Consider the following 20697-nt stretch of genomic DNA (forward strand, 5'->3'; position numbering starts at 1 on the left):
AAGAGCTCCACACTGAGACATGTTATAATCAAACAGTTGAAATACAAAGAGAAAATCTTGAAAGCAGCAAGAGAAAAGTAACTCGTCATTTACAAAGGATCATCAATCAGATTACACTCAATTTTCAGCAGAAACCTGGAGGCTGGAAGCCAGTGGGATGATATACTTAAAGCACCAAAAGAAAAACTGTCAACCAGGAATTCTATTTTCTTCAAATAATCCTCATGAAGGAGAAATCTAATTAAATAATTAAAACAATATATCCTCATGAAGGAGAAATTAAGATGTTCCTAGATAACTAAAAGCTAAGGGAATTCAGCACTAGTAGAACTGCCTTACAAGAAATGCTAACAGGAGTCCCTTCAGGCAGAAATGAAAGGATACTAGACAGTAACTCGAAGACATATGAAGAAATAAAGAACACTGGTAAAGGTAACTACATAAGTCCATACAAAAGCCAATATTGTAATTTTGGTTTGTAACTCCTATTTTTTTTTGCAATATGATTTAAAATAAATGCATTGAACAATAATTCTAAATCTATGCTAATGGGCATACAAAGCATAATTTGTGACAACATCAACTTAAAGTGGGTGGGATTTAGCTGTATAGGAGCAGTTTTTGTATATAATTGAAGTAAGGTAGTATTCAAAATAGAATGTTAAAATTTTAAGAAATTAATTTTAATTCCCAAGGCAGTCACCAAGAAATAACTTAAAAATTACAGAAAAAAAGTTAGGAATAAAAATGATGCAGTATAAAAAAGATCAATTAAACATTAAAGAAAATGGTCATGGAGGATTTGAAGAACAAAAAAATTTAAGACATAAAACAGATTAAAAATGGCAGAAGGCCTTCCTAAACAGTAATTACTTTAAATAAATGGATTAAATACTCCAATTAAAGAGCAAAGGTTGGTAAGGTGGATTAAACAAAGAAAACAAACATCAAAAAAACTGGAAGAAAAAAACCCATGATCCATCTATATGTTCTCTAACAAGAGACTCACTATTTTTTCCAGTTTTATTGAGAAATAATTGACATACCTCAATGTATAAGTACAGCATGATGGTTTGATTTACCTATATTGTGAAAAGATTACCACAATAGGTTTAGTTAACATCCATCATCTCATATAGATAAAATAAAAAGAAAAGTTGCAGAATATAAGATCAGCACACAAAATTCAGTTGTATTTCTATATATTACCTATGAACAATCCAAAAAGGAAATTAAGAAAGTAATTGTGTTTATAATAGCATCCTAAATAATAAAATACCTAGGAATAAATTTAACCAAGGAGACGAAAGACTTGTACACTGACACCTATAAAACATTGCTGAAAAGAATTAAAGGAGACCTAAGTAAATGGGAAATACATTCTGTGTTTATGGGTTGAAAGACTTAATGTTATTAAGATGTGAATACCACCCAAAATAATCCCAAAGACTATTTTGCAACAATACAAAAAAAGTCATCCTAAAACTTATATGGAATATCAAAGGATCCCCAAGTAGCCAAAACAATCTTGAAAAAGAACGAAATTAGAGAGCTCATACTTCCTGATTTGAAAACTTGCTATAAAATTATAGTGATCAAAATGGGTGGTACTAGCATAAAGATGGATATATAGACCAAAAGAATAGAATAGAGATCCCAGAAATAAACCCTCATATATATGGTTAAGTGACTTTTGATAAAGGTGCCAAGACCATTAAATAGAGGTAAATTAGTATTTTAAGCAACTGGTGCTGGGACAACTAGATAGCGACATGCAAAAGAATAAACTTGGATTCATATCATATACAAAAATTAACTCAAAGTGGATCAACGATTTAAGTGTAAGAGCCAAAATTATAAAACTCTTAGAAAAAAATTGGGTTAGATATTTTTGCCCTTTGCCTTGATAATAGATTCTTAGATATGACATTAGAAGCATGGTGAACAAAAGAAAAAAATAGATTTATTGAGCTTCATCAAAATTAAAAACTGTGTATCAAATAACTAACAAAAAAGTGAAAGGACAACTTACATAATGGAAGAAAATATTTGCAAATCCTATCTCTGTTAAGGTCTAGTATCCAGACTATAGAAGGAACTTTTATAATCCAAGAACAAAAAGACAAACAATGCAATTAAAAAATGGGCATAGGACTTAAACAGACATTTTTCCAAAGAAAGAAAACAAATGGCCAACAAGCACAGGAAAAGGTGTTAAACACCATTAGTCATTAGAGAAATGCAAATCAAAACCACAATGAGATTAAGGACCTAAATGTAAGACCTGACACTACAAAACTCTTAGAGGAAACATAGGAAGAACACTGTGACATAAATCACAGCAAGATCTTTTTTGACCCATTTCCTAGAGTAATGGAAATAAAAACAAAAATAAACAAATGGGACCTAATGGAACTTAAAAGCTTTTGCACAGCAAAGGAAACCATAAACAAGATGAAAAGACAACCCTCAGAATGGGAGAAAATATTTGCAAATGAAGCAACAAACAAAGGATTAACCTCCAAAATATACAAACAGCTCATGCAGCTCAATATCAAAAAAACAAACAACCCGGGCTTCCCTGGTGGCACAGTGGTTGAGAGTCCGCCTGCCGATGCAGGGGACATGGGTTCGTGCCCCGGTGCGGGAAGATCCCACATGCCGCGGAGCAGCTACGCCCGTGAGCCATGGCCACTGAGCCTGCGTGTCCGGAGCCTGTGCTCCGCAGCGGGAGAGGCCACAACAGTGAGAGGCCTGTGTACCACACACACACAAAAAAAATACCCAATCAAAAAATAGGCAGAAGACCTAAATAGACATTTCTCCAAAGAAGACATACAGATGGCCAAGAGGCACATGAAAAGCAGCTCAACATCACTAATTATTAGAAAAATGCAAATCAAAACTACAATGAGGTATCACCTCACACCAGTTAGAATGGGCATCATCAGAAAATCTACAATAAATGCTGAAGAGGGTGTGGAGAAGAGGAACCCTCTTGCACTGTTGGTGGGAATGTAAATTGATACAGCCACTATGGAGAACAGTATGGAGGTTCCTTAAAAAAATAAAAGTAGAATTACCATATGACCCAGCAATCCCACTACTAGGCATATACCCTGAGAAAACCATAATTCAAAAGGACACATGTACCCCAGTGTTTATTGCAATACTATTTACAATAGCCAGGACATGGAAACAACCTAAATGTCCATTGACAGATGAATGGATAAAGATATGGCACGTATATACAATGGAGTATTACTCAGCCATAAAAAGGAACGAAATTGGGTCATTTGTAGAAATATGGATGGACCTAGAGACTGTCATACAGAGTGAAGTGAGTCAGAAGGAGAAAAACAAATATCATATGTTAATGCATATATGTGGAATCTAGAAAAACAGTACAGATGAACCGGTTTGCAAGGCATAAATAGAGACACAGATATAGAGAACAAACGTAGAGACACCAAGGGGGGAAACTGGGGTTGGGGGTGGGTGGGATGAATTGGAAGATTGGGATTGACATATAGACACTAATATGTACAAAATAGATTACTAATAATAAAATAGGAGGAATTACATTAAAAAAATTGAATTAAAAAATTTTTTTAAGAACCCACAATGAGTTACTACTTCTCACACATTAAATGGCTATAATTAAAAAAACAAGTGTTGACAAAGAAGTTGAGAAATTGGAGTTCCCATACAGTGCTGTTGGGAATGTAAAATGGTACAGCTGCTGTGGAAAGCAGTTTGGTAGTTTCTCAAACAGTTACACAGAATTGCCATATGACTCAGCAATTCCACTCCTAGGTATATATAATACCCCACAGAATGGAAAATAGGTATCAAATATATGTACACACATGTTCATGGCAGCAATTTTTACCATAGTCAAAAAGTAGAAACAACTGAAATGTCCATCAATGGATGAATGGATAAATAAAATGTGTAAATACATGCAATGAAATATAATTCAATCACAAAAAGGGATCAAGTACATTCTCTGAGCAACTTCCCCTCTTCTACCCTGGAAGATGTCAGAAATTTCTTCTCTGGAGAGGACAAAATAGAGGCTCTTTAGCTGGGGAACACCAGGTACAGATCAAGACATGGGTACCTAACAAACAAACAAAACAAATGAACAAACAAACAAACAGAAAACAAGCATACTGAATGCTACACACAGAGACACCTCTGAAATCCTCTCCTCCGTCATGGAAGGCTTGTAGAATATAGGTAGCAAGACTCTTAACCATCCATTATCTGGATGTACCACAGTTAATTTATCCATTTACCTACTGAAGGGCATCTTGATTGTTTCAAATTTTGGCAATTATCAGTAAAGCTGCTATAAATATCTGTGTGCAGGTTTTTGTGTAGACATAAGTTTTTAACTCCTTTTGGTAAATATCCAGGAGCACTATTGCTGGATTGTATGGCAACAGTATTTTTATTTTTGTAAGAAATAGCCATACTGTCTTGAAAGTGGCTGTACCATTTTGCATTCCCAGAAGCAATGATGAAGAGTTTCTGTGGTTCCACGTCCTCACCAGCATTTTGTGTTGTCAGTGTTCCAGATTTTGAACATTCTAATAGGTGAGTAGTGGCAACTCTTTTTTTTTTTTTTTTTTGCAACTCATTTTTATTTGTTTGTTTTTTGGTTTTCTGGCTGCATTGTCCGGCTTGAGGGATCCTAGTTCCCCAGCCAGGGATGGAACCCAGGCCCCAACAGTGAAAGCACCAAATCCCAACCATTGAAGCACCAGGGAATTCCCCTCATTTTTGTTTTAATTTGTACTTCCATTGTGACATATGATGTGGAGCATATTTTTGTGTACTTACTTGCCATCTGTATGTCTTCTTTAATGAGGTGTGTTAAGCTTTTGGCCCATTTTAAAATTTGGTTGTTTGTTTTCTTATTGTTAAGGATCAAAAGATATTCGTATATTTTGGACAATAGTCCTTTTCCAGATGTATTTTTAGCAAATGTTTCCTTCCAATATGTGGCTTGTCTTGTTATTCTCTTGACATTTCTTTTTACAGAGCAGATATTTTTAATTTTAATGAAGTCCAGCTTATCTATTACTGCTTAATGGATTGTGCTTTTGCTGTTTCTAAAAAGTCATTGCCATACCCAAGGTCATCTAAATTTTCTCCTATGTTTTATTCTAGGAGTTTTCTAGTTTTTCTTTTACTTTTAAGTCTATAATGAGTTTTTAGTTAATTTTTCTGAAGGATGTAAGATCTGTGTATAGATTAATTTTTTTTTTTGCATTTGGATGTCCAGTTGTTCCAGCACCATTTGTTGAAAAGACTATCTTTGCTCCAGTTGTTTTTTCCGTTCCTTTGACAGAGATCAATTGATTATATTAATGTTGGTTTATCTCTGAGCACTCTATTGTGTTCCATTCACACTGTCTTGATTACTGTAGCACTGTAGTAAGTCTTCAAGTTGAGTAGTGTCAGTCCTCTGACTTTGTTCTTTGTCTTCAGTATTGTGCTGGCTCTTCTGGGTCTTTTGCCCCTTCACATAAACTTTAGAATCAGTTTGCTGATATGCACAAAATAACTTCTTGGGATTTTGATTGGGATTGTGTTGAATCTGTAGATGAAATTAGGAAGAACAGACATCATGATAATGCTGAGTCTTCCTATTAATAAACATGGAATCTTTCTCCATTTATTTCATTTGATTTTGTTCATCAGAGTTTAGTAGTTTTCCTCATAATAGATTTTGTACATATTTTGTTAGATTTATTACTATTCCATTTTTGGGGTGCTAATGTAAATCATATTGTTTTAAATTTCAAATTCCTTTGTTCATTGTTGGTGTACAGGATAGAGATTGACTTTTGTGTAGTATTAACCTTGTACCCTGCAACCTTGCTGTAATCACTTACTAGTTCAGTAGTTTTTGTTAATTCTTTCAGATTTTCTATATAGATGATTATGTCATCCGAGAACAAAAACAGCTTTATTTCTTCCTTTCCAATCTGTATTTCTTTTATTTCCTTTTTCTTATCTTACTACATTAGCTTGGACTTCCAGTAGGATGTTGAAAAGGAGTGATGAAAGGGGACATCCTTGCCTTGGTCCTGATCCTAGTGGAAAATCTAGTTTCTAGAAGAAAACCACTAAGTATGTTAGCTGTAGGTTTTTATAGATATTCTTTGTCAAGTTAAGTTCCTCCTCTATTCCTAAATTACTGAGAGTTTCTATCATGAACGAGTGTTGGATTTTGTCAAGTGCTTTTTCTGAATCTGTTGATATGATCAAGTCATTTTTCTTCTTTGACTTGTTGATGTGATGGATTACATCAATCAATTTTCCAATGTTGAACTAGGCTTTGTATACCTGGGATAAACTCCACTTAATTGTGGTGTATAATTCTCTTTATATACTGCTGGATTTGATTGCTAATATTTCATAGAGGATTTTTGCATCTGTGTTCATGAGAGTTATTGTTCTGCCATTTTTCTTTCTTATGGTGTTTTTGTCTGTTTTTGGTATTAGAGTAATGCTGGCCTCAAAGTATGAGTTAAGAAGTATTCCCTCTGTTTCTATCCTCTGAAATATATTGCAGGGAATAAGTGAAATTTTCTCCTTAAATTATTGGTAGAACTCAGTGGATCTATCTGGGCCTGGTGCTTTCAGTTTTGGAAGATTATTAATTATTGATTCAATTTCCTTAATTGATATAGGGCTGTACAGATTGTCTATTTCTTCTTGTGTGAGTTTTGGCAGATTGTGTCTTTCAAGGAATCGGACAATTTCATCAAGGTTATCAAATCTATTGGCATAGAGTTGTTCATAGTGTTCCTTTGTTATCTTTTTTAAAAATAAATTTATTTATTCATTTATTTATGGCCGCATTGGGTCTTTGTTGCTGTGTGCAGGCTTCTTCTAGTTGTGGTGAGCAGTGGCTGCTCTTCCTTGCAGTGCACGGGCTTCTCATTGCAGTGGCTTCTCTTGTTGTGGAGCATGGGCTCTAGGCACATGGGCTTCTACAGTTGTGGCTCATGGGCTCTAGAGCGCAGGCTCAGTAGTTGTGGTGCACAGGCTTAGTTGCTCCGCAGCATATGGATCGTCCTGGACCAGGGAATGAACCCATGTCCCCTGCATTGGCAGGCAGATTCTTAACTACCAGGGAAGCCCTGCTCTAATTCTTTATTATTTTATTTTTTTTCATTGAGATATAATTGACATATAACATTAGTTTCAGGTGTACAACATATCAATTAGATGTTTGTATATATTGTGAAATGGATCATGATCATAAGTCTAGTTAACATTCATCCCTGTACATAGAAAAGTTTTTTCTTGTGATGAGTACTTTCAAGATATACTCTCTTAGCAACTTCCAAATATACAAAACAGTATTACTAACTATAGTCACCACTCTGTACATTACACCCCCATGCCTTATTTATTTTATAGAAGGAAATTTGTACTTTTTAACCCCCTTCACCCATTTCACCCACCCCTCACTCCCTTGCCTCTGCCATTTACCAGTCTGTTCTCTGTGTCTGTGCTCTCTCTCTCTGTCTCTCTCTTTTTTAGATTCCACATATAAGTGAGATCATGAGGTATTTATCTTTTTCTGTCTGGCATATTTCATGTAGTATAATAATCTTAAGATCCATCCATGTTGTTGCAGATGGCAAGATTTCATTTTTTCATGGCTATATATTATTACATTATGTATATATACCACATCTTCTTTATCCATTCATCCCTCAAGGAACACCTAGGTTGCTTCCATATTTTGACTATTGTGCTAATTTTGCTATGAACATGGGGGTGCATATATCTTTTCAAGTTAGTGTTTTCCTTTTCTTCGTATAAATACCTAGAAGTGGAATTGCTGGATGATATGGTAGTTCTATTTTTAATTTTTTGAGGAACCTCCATACTGCTTTTCATAGTGCTTACGCCAATTCACATTCTCACCCATGGTGCACAAGTGTTCCCTTTTCTCCACATCCTTGCCAACAGTTATTTTTGTATTTTTGATAATAACCATTTTAACAGGCATGAGATGATATCTCATTGGGTTTTGATTTGCATTTCCCAGTTGGTTAGTGATGTTGAGCACCTTTCACGTACCTGTTGGCTATCTGCATGTCATCTTTGAAAAAAGTCTATTCAGGTCCTCTGCCCATTTTTAAAATTAGGTTGTTTGTTTTTAATGTTGAATTATATGAGTTTTATGTATATTTTAGATAGTAACCCTTTATAAGATATATTGCTTGAAAATATCTTCTCCCATTCAGTAAGAGGCCTTTTCATTTTGTTGATAGTTTCCTTTGCTGTGCAAAACTTTTTAGTTTGATATACTAGTTCCATTTGTTTATTTTTGCTTTTGTTTCCCTTGCCTGAGGAGACATATCCAAAAAAGAATTACTAAGACCAGTGTCAAAGAGCATACTTTCTATGTTTTCTTCTAAGAGTTTTATGATTTCAGGTCTTACATTCAAGTCTTTAATCCATTTTGAGTTAATTTTTATGTATGGTGTAAAATAGTGATCTAGTTTCATTCTTTTGCCTGTGGTTGTTCAGTTTTTACAACACCATTTACTGAAGAGACATTTCTTTCCCCATTGTATATTCTTGGCTCTTTTGTTACAAATTAATTGACAATATATATGTGGGTTTACATCTGAGCTCTCAATTTTGTTCCATTGATCTATGTGTCTGTTTTTATGTCAATAGCATACTGTTTTAATTACTATACTTTGTAATATAGTTTCTTTTACTTTTTCTTTTTGGCTGTGTTGGGTCTTCATTGCTGCACGTGGGCTTTCTCTAGTTGCAGCCAGCAGGAGCTACTGTTTGTTGTGGTGTGCGGGCTTCTCATTGTGGTGGCTTCTCTTGTTGTGGAGCACAGGCTCTCGGTGCGTGGGCTTCAGTAGTTATAGCATGTGGGCTCAGTAGTTGTGGCACACGGGCTTAGTTGCTCCGTGGCATGTAGGGTCTTACTGGACCAGGGATCAAACCCATGTCCCCTGCATTGGCAGGTGGATTCTTAACCACTGAGCCACCAGGGAAGTCCTGTAATATAGTTTCAAATCAGAGAGTGTGACGCCTCCAACTTTGTTCCTTGTTACACAAGATTGCTCTGGCTCTTTGGTTTTTCTTGTGGTTCCATACAAATTTTAGGACAATTTGTTCTATTTCTTTGAAAAATGTCATTGGAATTTCGATGGAGATTGCATTGAATCTGTGGAGTGCCTTGGGAAGTATGGACATTTAACAATACTGATTCATCTAATTCATGAGCATGAAATATCCATTTATGGATATTTATTTGTGTCTTCCATTTATTTGTGTCTTCCCATTTATTTGTGTCTTCTTCCATTACTTTCATTAATGTCTTGTGGTTTTCAATAGAGAGGTCTTTCACCTTCTTGGTTAAATTTATTCCTAGGTGGTGTTTTTTTGGGGTGGGGGGATGCATTTGTGAATAAGATTTTTTTTCTTTATTTCTCTTTCTGATAGCTTTTTATTGGTGTATAGAAATGCAGCAGATTTTTGTGTATTGACTTTGTATCCTGTAATTTACTGAATTACTTTATTTGTTCTAACAATTTTTTGATGGAGTCTTTAGGCTTTTCTGTATATAATATGTCATCTGCAAAGAGTGACAGTTTTACTTTTTTCTTTCCAATTTGTTTGCCTATTTCTTTTTCTTGCCTATTTTCTCCGTCTAGGACTTCCAATATTATGTTGAATAAAAGTGGAAATTGTGGGCATCCTTGTCTTGTTCCTGATCTTAGAGGAAATGCTTACAGCTTTTTATTGTTGAGTATGATGCTAGATGTGGGCTTGTCATATATGGCCTTTAATATGTTGAGGTCTGTTCCCTCTATACCCACTTTGTTGACAGTTTTTATCATAAATGGATGTTGACTTTTGTCAAATGCTTTTTGTTGATCATATAGTTTTATGCTTCATTTTGTTAATGTGCTATATCACACTGACTGATTTGGGGATAAAAACTTATGCTTGATCTCATTCTAAAGTTCAACATTTTTATTCTCTTTTCCCATCTTATGTTTTTGATGTCACATTTTATATCTTTTTATTTTATGTATTCATTGACTAATTATTGTCATCATAGCTATTTTTACTATTTTTTCTTTTAATCTTCATACTAGCTTAAAAGTGATAATCCACTACCTTACTATATATTTACCTTTTCAGTGAGACTTTTTCTTTCATATTTCCTTGTTACTAATTAGCATCCTTTCTTTTCAGCTTAAAGAAGTCCCTTTAGCATTGTTTTTCAAGAGGGTATTAAATCGTTTATTGGTTACACATGATAAAGGATGATACACAAGCTTCATTCCCAACAATAACTTTACCTGGTACCATAATTCAAATTAGATATATTGCATAGGATGTGCCAAGAATCATATTAATAACCAAAAAACTCCATGACTTTGCTTGGGTGACCCTTTTAAAGGTGAACTCCAGGTCACAACACAGTAACTGTCAGTTCAACTACACCAAGGTTTCTGAAGACAATGGCTTCTCCACCCAAGCAGGTTGTAAATAAATTTCACATGGAACCTGGCATCACCCTGAAGGAATTCTAACTTCACACTGTTGGGGTAGTTTACCAAAATGGCTTCAGAGTAGACTAACTACTTTACATAGCACATTTTAAAAAGACACATTTATTCAGTGTCATGATCAGACTATTACATTTAGCAATCAACAACATGGGTGCAAAAAACAAAAAATCTACATTAAAACCCTTTGTTGGAATGCTTTATACTTTCCACAGAACAGAAACTAAACTAACCTGTTATACAATTAGTCACAAATACAGTTCTCGAGTTTTTTTTGCCCATACACATGAGTATGGTCTAAAACATGTCTTCTTTGTAGCACCTAGGCCCTGCCACCACTGTGCTTGGCTGAGTTCACAAATCTGCTGTAACCTGTAGCTTCCCTTTCACTTCTCTGGCTCTCCTCTCCTGCTAAGCTTTGTTTCCTGGCAGCAACTAAAACCTTCTGCCACTGCCATAGCTACTGATGCTGCTGGAACCACCATAGCCACCTTGGTTTTGTGGTTTGGCAAAGTATTGGCCCCTACCACCACAGGGCCCAGAACTTCTGCCTCCAAAGTTTCCTCCTTTCATGGGTTCAAAATTTGAAGATTGATTGTTATAATTGCCAAAATCATTGTAGATTCCACCACCTCCAAAACTGCTTCCATCATTACCAAATCCAATAGAGCCATCCCCACTGCCACCATAGCCACCACCACATCTGCCACCAAAGCCACCTTGACCACTGACGTTTTCTCCACGACCAAAGCTGTCATTCCCTCCAAAGCCCCCTCCACAACCACCATCAAAGTTTCCAGAACCACCTCGACCTCTTTGGCTGGATGAAGCTACATTTGCTTAGATAGGGTTTTGCTTACTTCACAGTTGTGGCCATGCACAGAGTGGTATTTCTTTTTTTCTTTTTTTTCTTTTTTTTTGCAGTACGCGGGCCTCTCACTGTTGTGGCCTCTCCTGTTGCGGAGCACAGGCTCCGGACGCGCAGGCTCAGTGGCCCAGCCGCTCCGCGGCATGTGGTATCTTCCGGACCGGGACACGAACCCGTGTCCCCTGTATCGGCAGGCAGACTCTCAACCACTGCGCCACCAGGGAAGCCCTGGTTTCCTCTTATTAGGAACTCTGGGCTTCCTAGGTCTGGATGTCTATTTCCTTCCCAAGGTTAGGGAAGTTTTCAGCCATTATGTCTTCAAATAAGATTTCTGTCTTTTTCTCCCTTCTTTCTCTTCTGTATTTTTCAGTCTTTGTTCTCTTTCCTTTTCAGTTTTGGAGGTTTCTGTTGAGATTTCTTCAAGCTCAGAGATTCTTTCCTCAGCAGTGTTCAGTGTACCAATAAGCCCATCAAAGGCATTCTTCTACAGTGTTTTTGGTTTCTCACTTTTCTTTTTGGTCCTTTTTTTTTTTATGATTTCCATCTCTCTGCTTACATTGCCAATCTGTTCTTTCATTTTGTCTACTTTATCCGTTAGAGCCCCTAGCATATTCATCACAGTTGTTTTAAATTCCTGGTCTGATAACTCCAACATCCCTGCCATGTCTAGTTTTGATGCTTGCTCTACCTCTTCAAAAATTTTTTTTATCTTTTAGTATGATTTGTAATTTTTTCTTGATAGACATACATGATGTATCAGGTAAAAGGAGCTGCTATAAATAGGCCTTTAGTATTGTGGTGGTAAGGTGTGGAGGAGGCAAGCATTTTAGTTCCTTGATTAGGTTTCAGCCTTTCAGTATACCTATTCCTGTGGACTGTGAACTTCACAAATGTGTCTCAGTTTTTTTCCGCACCCTTAGGTAGGACAAGATGTCTCCAGTGTGCTGGTGCTGGGTATTTCCCTTCCCACAGGTCAGTTAGGCTCTGAAAAGACCCTGGCAGGCTGTTCGCTGGTGAACTAGTTTATTCTGAGGGCAGGCATTGTTAAGAACAGAGTGCTCTGGTATATTTCAGAATGGTTTCTTTTCCCCTTCCCCTACCAGAAGCATGAGGGATTTTTTTTTTTTTTTTCTCATACTCACTCTGGGAATCTGGTCCAGCTCCCGGAGATAAAGCTCACAAAATGCAGGGGCTTCCCTATGACTGGGCCCCTTAGAGTTTTTAACTCTCAGACTTGTCCACACTGAACTTGCACCAATTCATCATTTATAGTTCAGGTTTTCCTACCCCAGAACTGGTTCCCACAGCAGTTTCTACTTCTGAGTCTCTGCTCCAGTAAACTGTGACTCTCCAATCTTAAAGGCAGCAGTTCTTTTCTCTGTGTCCTTACCTCTTTTTCAGATCCAAGAAGAGGTGTTGATTTTTCAGTCTGTTTAATTCTTTACGTGCTGTTAGTACAGAATGGCAACTTCCAAGCCCCTTAACTGTGGAACTGGAAACTCAGTCCTATCTTCTTAACCTGAGGACAGAATGCTCAAGTAAATCTGCCCAGATCCTTCTCTGTATCTAGCTGGATTTTACCATTCTTAATATAGTCCCTACTCTCCTTTCCAGTAGGTCTCCTTAGGGAAGTTGAGGAAACTCATTTCACTTCACAGACATGTTCTGTTTTACCATAATCCTAAGAGCAGCAGAGAAGTCATAGTGAACAGAAAACACAAAGCAGCCCACTTACCCTGACCATGTTTTCAGTGGACATTCAGTGCCTAGCTTGTCAGGTGCTGTTAGTCGGTTAAGCTCTGTGTTTCCAAGGACTTACTCATGGTCTCACCCTATGATTTCCCTCTAAGTGTCTCTTATAAACTCTCAAAGAAGCTGAAGTCAGATTATGGCCCAGATAGTTCTGCTTGTCTTCTCTTGGGAGTCCTCATCTATTTGTCCGCATCTAATAGTGGTTTTGTTTTCTCCTTATGCATCTGTGTTAGTGTTTGCTATTCTGTTTTTTAAACTAGACAATGTATTATATAGGTATACATTGTTTGATGGTTGATGGGCTTGTTAGTTCCTTGGCAATCCCAGCCTAATTTATGGACATCAAAGTGGTCTTGATGACCAAAGACAGACCCAAGCAGAGAAATGCAGGTGCTGGTAGTTGGGAGATTGGCAAGTAAGAGGTGATGCAGAATGGATACAGGCAGGACCCCAATAGCATTTGCCACAGGAGAAAAAACCTTAAAACAAAGCAAGAGAATGATCAATACAAAAGTTACGAAAAGTGAATACTTCTTTTGGAGGTAGCTAGAAGGAAGGGGCCTATGATGGGAGAGTGTCCAGGGGGCTTCTAAGCACCTAAGGATGTTCTATTTCTTATATTGGTTTGTGAATACATGGTATTAATTCTCTCTTTACATTACACATATGTGTTATACACTCTTCTGTGAAGGTATATATTTCACAATAGAGATTTTGTTAAAATAATGGGTATAGCACAGGGAACTCTACTCTGTAATGGCCTATATGTGAAAAGAATCTAAAAGACAGTGGATATATGTATATGTATAACTGATTCACTTTGCTGTACACCTGAAACTAACACAACACTGTAAATAAACTATACTCCAATAAAAATTTTAAAAATAATGGTACAGGGCTTCCCTGCTGGTGCAGTGGTTGAGAGTCCGCCTGCCGATGCAGGGGACACGGGTTCGTGCCCCGGTCCGGATAGATCCCACATGCCACGGAGCGGCTGGGCCCATGAGCCATGGCCGCTGAGCCTGCACGTCCGGAGCCTGTGCTCCGCAATGGGAGAGGCCACAACAGTGAGAGGCCCGTGTACTGAAAAAAAAAAATAATAATGGTACAATTTATATTAAAGAATTTGATACAGACCAAGTAAGTATTGAGATTTAATGGATCAATAAAAAAGCATGTCTTCCTTGCCTGATTTTGGTTGAAACTGAAAGACATTCAGGAGTCACAGAGATGGAAATAAAAGTAGTACCTTTATTACTGATGAAGTTAATTGAAAAATGTAGCCTTAAATCCATAGCTAAGTGGTATTGCTGTTTTTCTGCTCCAGAATAGATCTTACCAATAGTAATTGGCACAGCTAGAAAAGCACAGACCTCCTCTGCATGGGTGAGAACAGACCAGAATGCATGCTTTTTGCAAGTGAGCAGACTTAACAAAAGAATCCAGAAGTGGCTGAGCTGCAGTTCCTTCTCCTAAACTCTCCTATAGGATTAGCCATTTCTCTTTCCCTGGCAATTAGTGAATGAGGGACATAGAGAAGCCAGAAATGTCAATTTAGCTGAAGTTGCCTCTGTAAAGATTCACAAAAACTGAGGAAATGTTTTCCCACCTAACAGTATACATACAATAAATTATTACAGAAGTGTCATTTCAAATAAATGGATAATTCAATAAATGTATTAGTGTTCCTGGCTAACTTTTGAAAATACAGTTAAATCCTAAAACTCGGTAGATTTCATAAAGACAGTTTGTTTTCTATGTATATTATACTACAATAAATATTCTTTTAATATGTGTGATATGAACTCATTTTTATTAAAAAATATGCATATATATTTGTTCATATACAAACACATATATATTTATGTCAATCTAGAAGGACATGCATGAAAATGTTAGCAGTTATTATTTCTAGGTGATGGAAATGTAAGTCTTACCTTTTCTTTTACAGTAAGCATGTCTTTTTACTCAGCTAAAATAAAATTATTTTTCTATAAATGTTATGTGGCCAATTGTTGCTCTTTTATAGTCTGAATTAAACTAGTAGATAGAAACAATGTTTTAAAACTTGTAACAACTATTTACACAATCGTACACTCAGAAATGCTCAAAACATACATATAGTAGGGAATACTTTTTTTTCTGATAGTAATTAAAATAAGATTTCTTTAATAGTGTATGGCAGTATAAAACTGGGAAGTCACACTCACTATTTATCATTCTACCTTGTACATGATATTATTGCATGTACATAATATCTGTTTCTTAGGTTTTCTGTTTCTTAGGTTAATTAAATTTATTCCAGTGAACAAATGTAATGATGTTACCTAAACTAAAATTACCAATGAATGTTATTTGTTATCTTTAAAGAAGAAACAACTGTAAATCACTGTAACATCTTACATTGCTCATTTATAACTTGTATATTTATTTATGTAACATTATCTTATTAATGACCGTGTAACAATATATTTCTATATGCTCAACTTACTAAACTTTTAGTTAAAGGAAGAAAAAGAAGGTTAGGTAATTCAAAATTCAAAGAAATAATTTCTTTCTAAGGTCTTTTACTTGTGACCATGGAAATTGTACCCTTTCCAATTCAGCAAAATATACTAGGTATTTATTTACTCTGTGCATGACTTTGTTAGATACTATCAAGATAAGTTCATTAAGATAGAAATGTTATTATGAGATGTGAATTAACATTCTTACTAATTGAAAACATTGTTAAATACCAGAGTTCCTTCATTCCACATCATGAAAATAAAAGTTCTAACAATGAATAGTTGCATTTATTAGATCTAGATCCTGTTTTGATTTGCAGGGAAAATAACTTTCTATTAAATCATTGTACTTTAACTGAAAGTTTAGTAAGGTTAGCATGTAGGAATATATCATTACCTGGTCACTGATAAAATAATTTATATATGAGAATTTCATTGTTATATCAGCAATAAAAGGGGTTGGGCACTTTTCATTTTTATATATTAAAGATAAATAACATTACCAATTTTTGTTTGGAGGCCATTGTTATGTTTGCTAATTTGATTAAATATAGATAACTTAAACAAAAATTTAAGAAGGGAAGGTAATAACCGTACTAGTCTATAAATTTCCTGAGAACAGAGTCTGTCACTTTCCCAAATACAATCTTTACACATAAGTATATAGGAAATTTAACTTGATAAAAATGGAATTATATGATTACAAATAAAAAGTACTGTAGAATATAGCATGTTATATGTTAACCTTAAGTAAAGCACCTTCAAACCTTATTATAACATGGTTGTCCAGGGCCATATCAAGGCACACCTATACTGACAGACTAATGAGATTATGTGGCACCAGTTTGGGATAAAGAGAGGAAGGCATGGGGATCAGAATAGACGGTGAGGATTATTTGCAGCTATTACTAAAACATTAAGGTATTTGTAGATGCTAAAAGTGTAATGGCTAAGGATCTCTTAAGGTGTCCTCTTGATTTATTTCTTTTTCATCATTATCTACTTCCTGCCATTGTTGGAAAACAATAGTATTTTTTCCCTGAACAGTAGATTTTCTTATCTTAGATTTTGCTATAACTCATTATATATAAGCTAAAATATTAGAATTTGGTTCAAAATAATTTTTACCTTTCTGTTTCTTTATTTAGGTATAATGTCCACTGCTTGGGATTTGTACGATTCTTATAATGCTATGGAGCTTTCATCTTTACCAGTAAAAAGATCTACAGTTGATTCAAGTAGTAAAGCAAGCATACCTTCTAAAGACTGGGACCAAAGACTGCCAGGGAGTAATTTAGAAAAAAGTAAGATTTCATTTATTTCAGTTTTTTAAAAATTGGGGTAAAATTGGTGTATAACATTATATTAGTTTCAAGTGTACAACATAATAATTCAATCTTTGTATACACTACAAAGTGATCACCACAATGTCTAGTGACTATCTGTCACCCTATAATTAACCCACCCCCTTTACCCATTTCACCTACCCCCCAACCTCCTTCCCCTCTAACAACCATGAATCTGTTCTCTGCATTTATGAGTTTTGTTTTGTTTTGTTTTTTACATTCCACATATGAGTGAAATCATTTCTTTCTCTGATTTATTTCACTTAACATAATACCCTGAATTTCCCTGATAATTAGTGATGGTGAACATCTCATGTACCATTTGGGAAAAAATGTCTGTTTTGCTTATCTGTCCATTTTTAATCAGATTTTTTTTTTTTTTGCTATTGAGTTCTTTGAGTTCTTTATATATTTTGGGTTAACCCCTTATCAGATATATGGTTTGCAAATATTTTCTCCTACTCAGTAGGTTGTCTTTTCATTTTGTTGATGGTTTCCTTTGCTATGCAGAAGATTTTCAGTTTGATGTAGTACCACTTGTTTATTTTTGCTTTGGTTGCTTTTGCTTTGGAGTCAGATCTAAAAAATCAATGCCAAGACCAATGTCAAGAAGCTTATTGTCTATGTTTTCTTCTAGGAGATTTATGTTTTCAGGTCTTATGTTTCAAGTCTTTAATCCATTTTGAGTTAATTTTTACGTTTGGTGTAAAATAGTAATCTAGTATCATTCTTTTGCTTGTGGCTGTCTAGTTCTCCCCACACCATTTATTGAAGAGACTATCCTTTCCCCATTGTATATTCTTGGCTCCTTTGTCATAAATAATTGACAATATTTGTGTGCATTTATTTCTGTGCTCTCTATTCTGTTTCATTGATCTATGAGTCTGTTTTTATGTCAATACCATGCTGTTCTGATTACTAGTGTTTTGTAGTATAGTTTGAAATTAGGGAGTGTGTACCTCCAGCTTAGTTCTTCTTTCTCAAGACTGCTTAGACTATTCACTGTCTTTTGTGGTTCCACACAAATTTCTGAATTATTTGTTCTAGTTCTGTGAAACCTGCCATTGGAATTTTGATAGGGATTGCATTGAATCTGTAGACTGCTTTGGGTCACATGAACATTTTAACAATGTTAATTCTTCCAATCCATGAGCATGGACTACCTTTCCATTTATTTGTATCTTTTAAAATTTCTTTTATTAGTGTCTTGTTATTTCAGATTTTTTGGAATGATGTTTTCATGTGACATTTTAAATAAATTCTTTTGTAGTAGTTACAATATTTTCTTTCTGGTGGAACATGAAAAATACAACTTTTACTTAGAAATAGCATTGTTACTCTTTCACATAGTCTTGAACTTTGAACTGAAAATTTTATTTTTTCTTTGATACCTGTCAAGAGTTTCAAAGATTGTATCTTTCTCTGTCGCTTCTTTACTTGCTCTTAAGCTCTTTTTCATACACGTAGTTTCCACAGTTTTCTCTCTCTCTTTCTGTATGTTAGATAACTTGTAAGAAAAAGAAAATATGCAAGCTCTGTGACAACATAAAATAGAGATACGTTAACAACAATGGCTTTTAACTGGGGACAATTTTACCTTTCCTAGGGGACACTTGGCAATATATGGAGACATTTTTGGTTGTCATGACTATGATGACATTTTGGGTAGATGTCAAGGATACTGCTAAAATTTCATCAATTCACCAAACAGCCCCACAACAAAAAAAATTATCTGGCCAAAATGTCGTTAGTACCAAGGCTTGGAAATCCTGCATTACAAATTTAACTTTTAGTATGTTAAGTTTTAAGATTAAATGTTATAATTAAAACCAACACAAAATTGTAATTCTCCAGATATACTGCTATGAAAGAATTTTTACAAAGTTCAGTTATAAGAAGTTTGTTAAGTTCCACTTCTGATTATTTTGTGATTATATAATTTTTCTCTCCATATTCTGAACTTCTGAGTCTTTTTCTTCTAGAACAATATTACTACATTTAAGGGATGGTCTTTACTTCAGACTAACTATATCCTGGCAAAGTTTTGTAAAGTTTTGGTAAATTTTCATAAGTTGAACTCAAATATTTCTACTCTCACTAATTTTGACCCAAAGACAAATGTAATATTTAAAAATAGTAAATCAGGGGCTTCCCTGGTGGTGCAGTGGTTGAGAGTCCACCTGCCAATGCAGGGGACATGGGTTCGTGCCCCGGTACGGGAAGATCCCACATGCCGCAGAGCGGCTGGGCCCGTGAGCCACGGCTGCTGAGCCTGCGTGTCTGGATCCTGTGCTCCGCAACGGGAGAGGCCACAACAGTGAGAGGCCCGCGTACCGCAAAAAATAAAAATAAAAAATAAAAAAAGCAAATCAGTAAATATTTTGAAAAGCCAAGTTTAAAAAGAATTGGGAATTTTCAAAAAACAATAAACTTATTTATAATGACTACATACCCTTCAGAGATACAGATTCATGGAACTTATCACCTTATAACTTGCTCTATCATTGTTTCTCAAGTTTAATGTTAAAAATGTCTAAACTTTAGATGTATTACCTATATCCTTTTGGTTTTTTTAAAATGATATTTACGGTATGTAGACTATATCCATATTTTACTGAAAGTTATTTATAATAAACACCAGTTCATTTTCTCAGAGGAAAGTGAAGGGGCAGAATGAATCATTAGTAACCACTAAAGAAACATTATTTTTTGTTTTTTAAGTATTAATGTCCATACAGTAGGTTTGCTTTTAGAAGATTCCAAAAATTGCTAGGAAAAAAAATCAATCTTAGACTAAAAATTACATGGGACTTCAAAGTATATTATCCCACCCCCATTAAAGCCATTGATCCACAAAAAAGTGTTAGTGGAAGGTCCTACAAGGAAAATGTAGCAAATTGCGGGTCTTTTATTTCATGTGTGTATGGGTGTGCTTTTAAAAGCAAAAAGGGATAATATAATTATATTCAATAACTACAATACAAAGTGAAAATAAATTTTATTTTATTATTATGGCCAGTTAGTGGAATAGGAGACCCCAGAACTAGGAAAAGGGAGAAAATAAAACATAGAAAAATGTATGCAACAGAGCCGAATGATCAGATTTATTAAGAATTAAAGTAATTCAGATAAAAACTAGGACTAGGTCACCTCTAAGGTCCTTTTTGACTCTGAGATTTTGTAATGTAAACACAAAGAGAAGAAAGTTAAATATGATCCATATTGCTTTAAGAAGTATTTCTATTGCATTTAAACTTTGAATATATGGGTTCTATTTTAACCTCTGTTATCATATTCAAGGGAAAAAGAGACCCATAGTTTTCATTTTTGGAAGTGTATAAGGCCATAGCTCAGTTCACAGAGAAAAAATATTTTCTCTTAAGGGATTTTTTTTTTCTTTTGCAGTAGGGTTTTAGATTTTAAAAAATGAGTAGGCACTTTAAGCAAAGGTTTATAGAAAAGTTGAGCAGATAGTAGTGAGAGATTCATATAACTCCATCTCTGTCCCAACTCCACACAAAATTTCTCCTATTTCGAACATCTTGCATTAATGTAGTACATTTGTTACAATTCATAAACCCATATTAATATATTATTATTCATAGTTTACATTACAGTTTAATCCTTGTGCTGTACTGTTCTAT

The 20697-nt window shown here is 35.2% G+C and overlaps 1 protein-coding gene across 1 annotated transcript in view; it reads left to right on the top strand.

Moving 5' to 3' along the window:
- Positions 1-20697, top strand: part of DNAI4 (dynein axonemal intermediate chain 4) — a gene marked incomplete at its 5' end in the record, with an annotated part of 130478 nt that overhangs the window by 37104 nt on the left and 72677 nt on the right. The window contains 1 exon segment of the mRNA XM_081223865.1: positions 16856-17011. Coding sequence (XP_081079991.1) covers positions 16856-17011 — 156 coding nt within the window.

This window comes from Mesoplodon bidens, assembly GCF_964165515.1.
Source record: "Mesoplodon bidens genome assembly, chromosome: 2".
Taxonomy (NCBI): Eukaryota; Metazoa; Chordata; class Mammalia; order Artiodactyla; family Ziphiidae; genus Mesoplodon; species Mesoplodon bidens.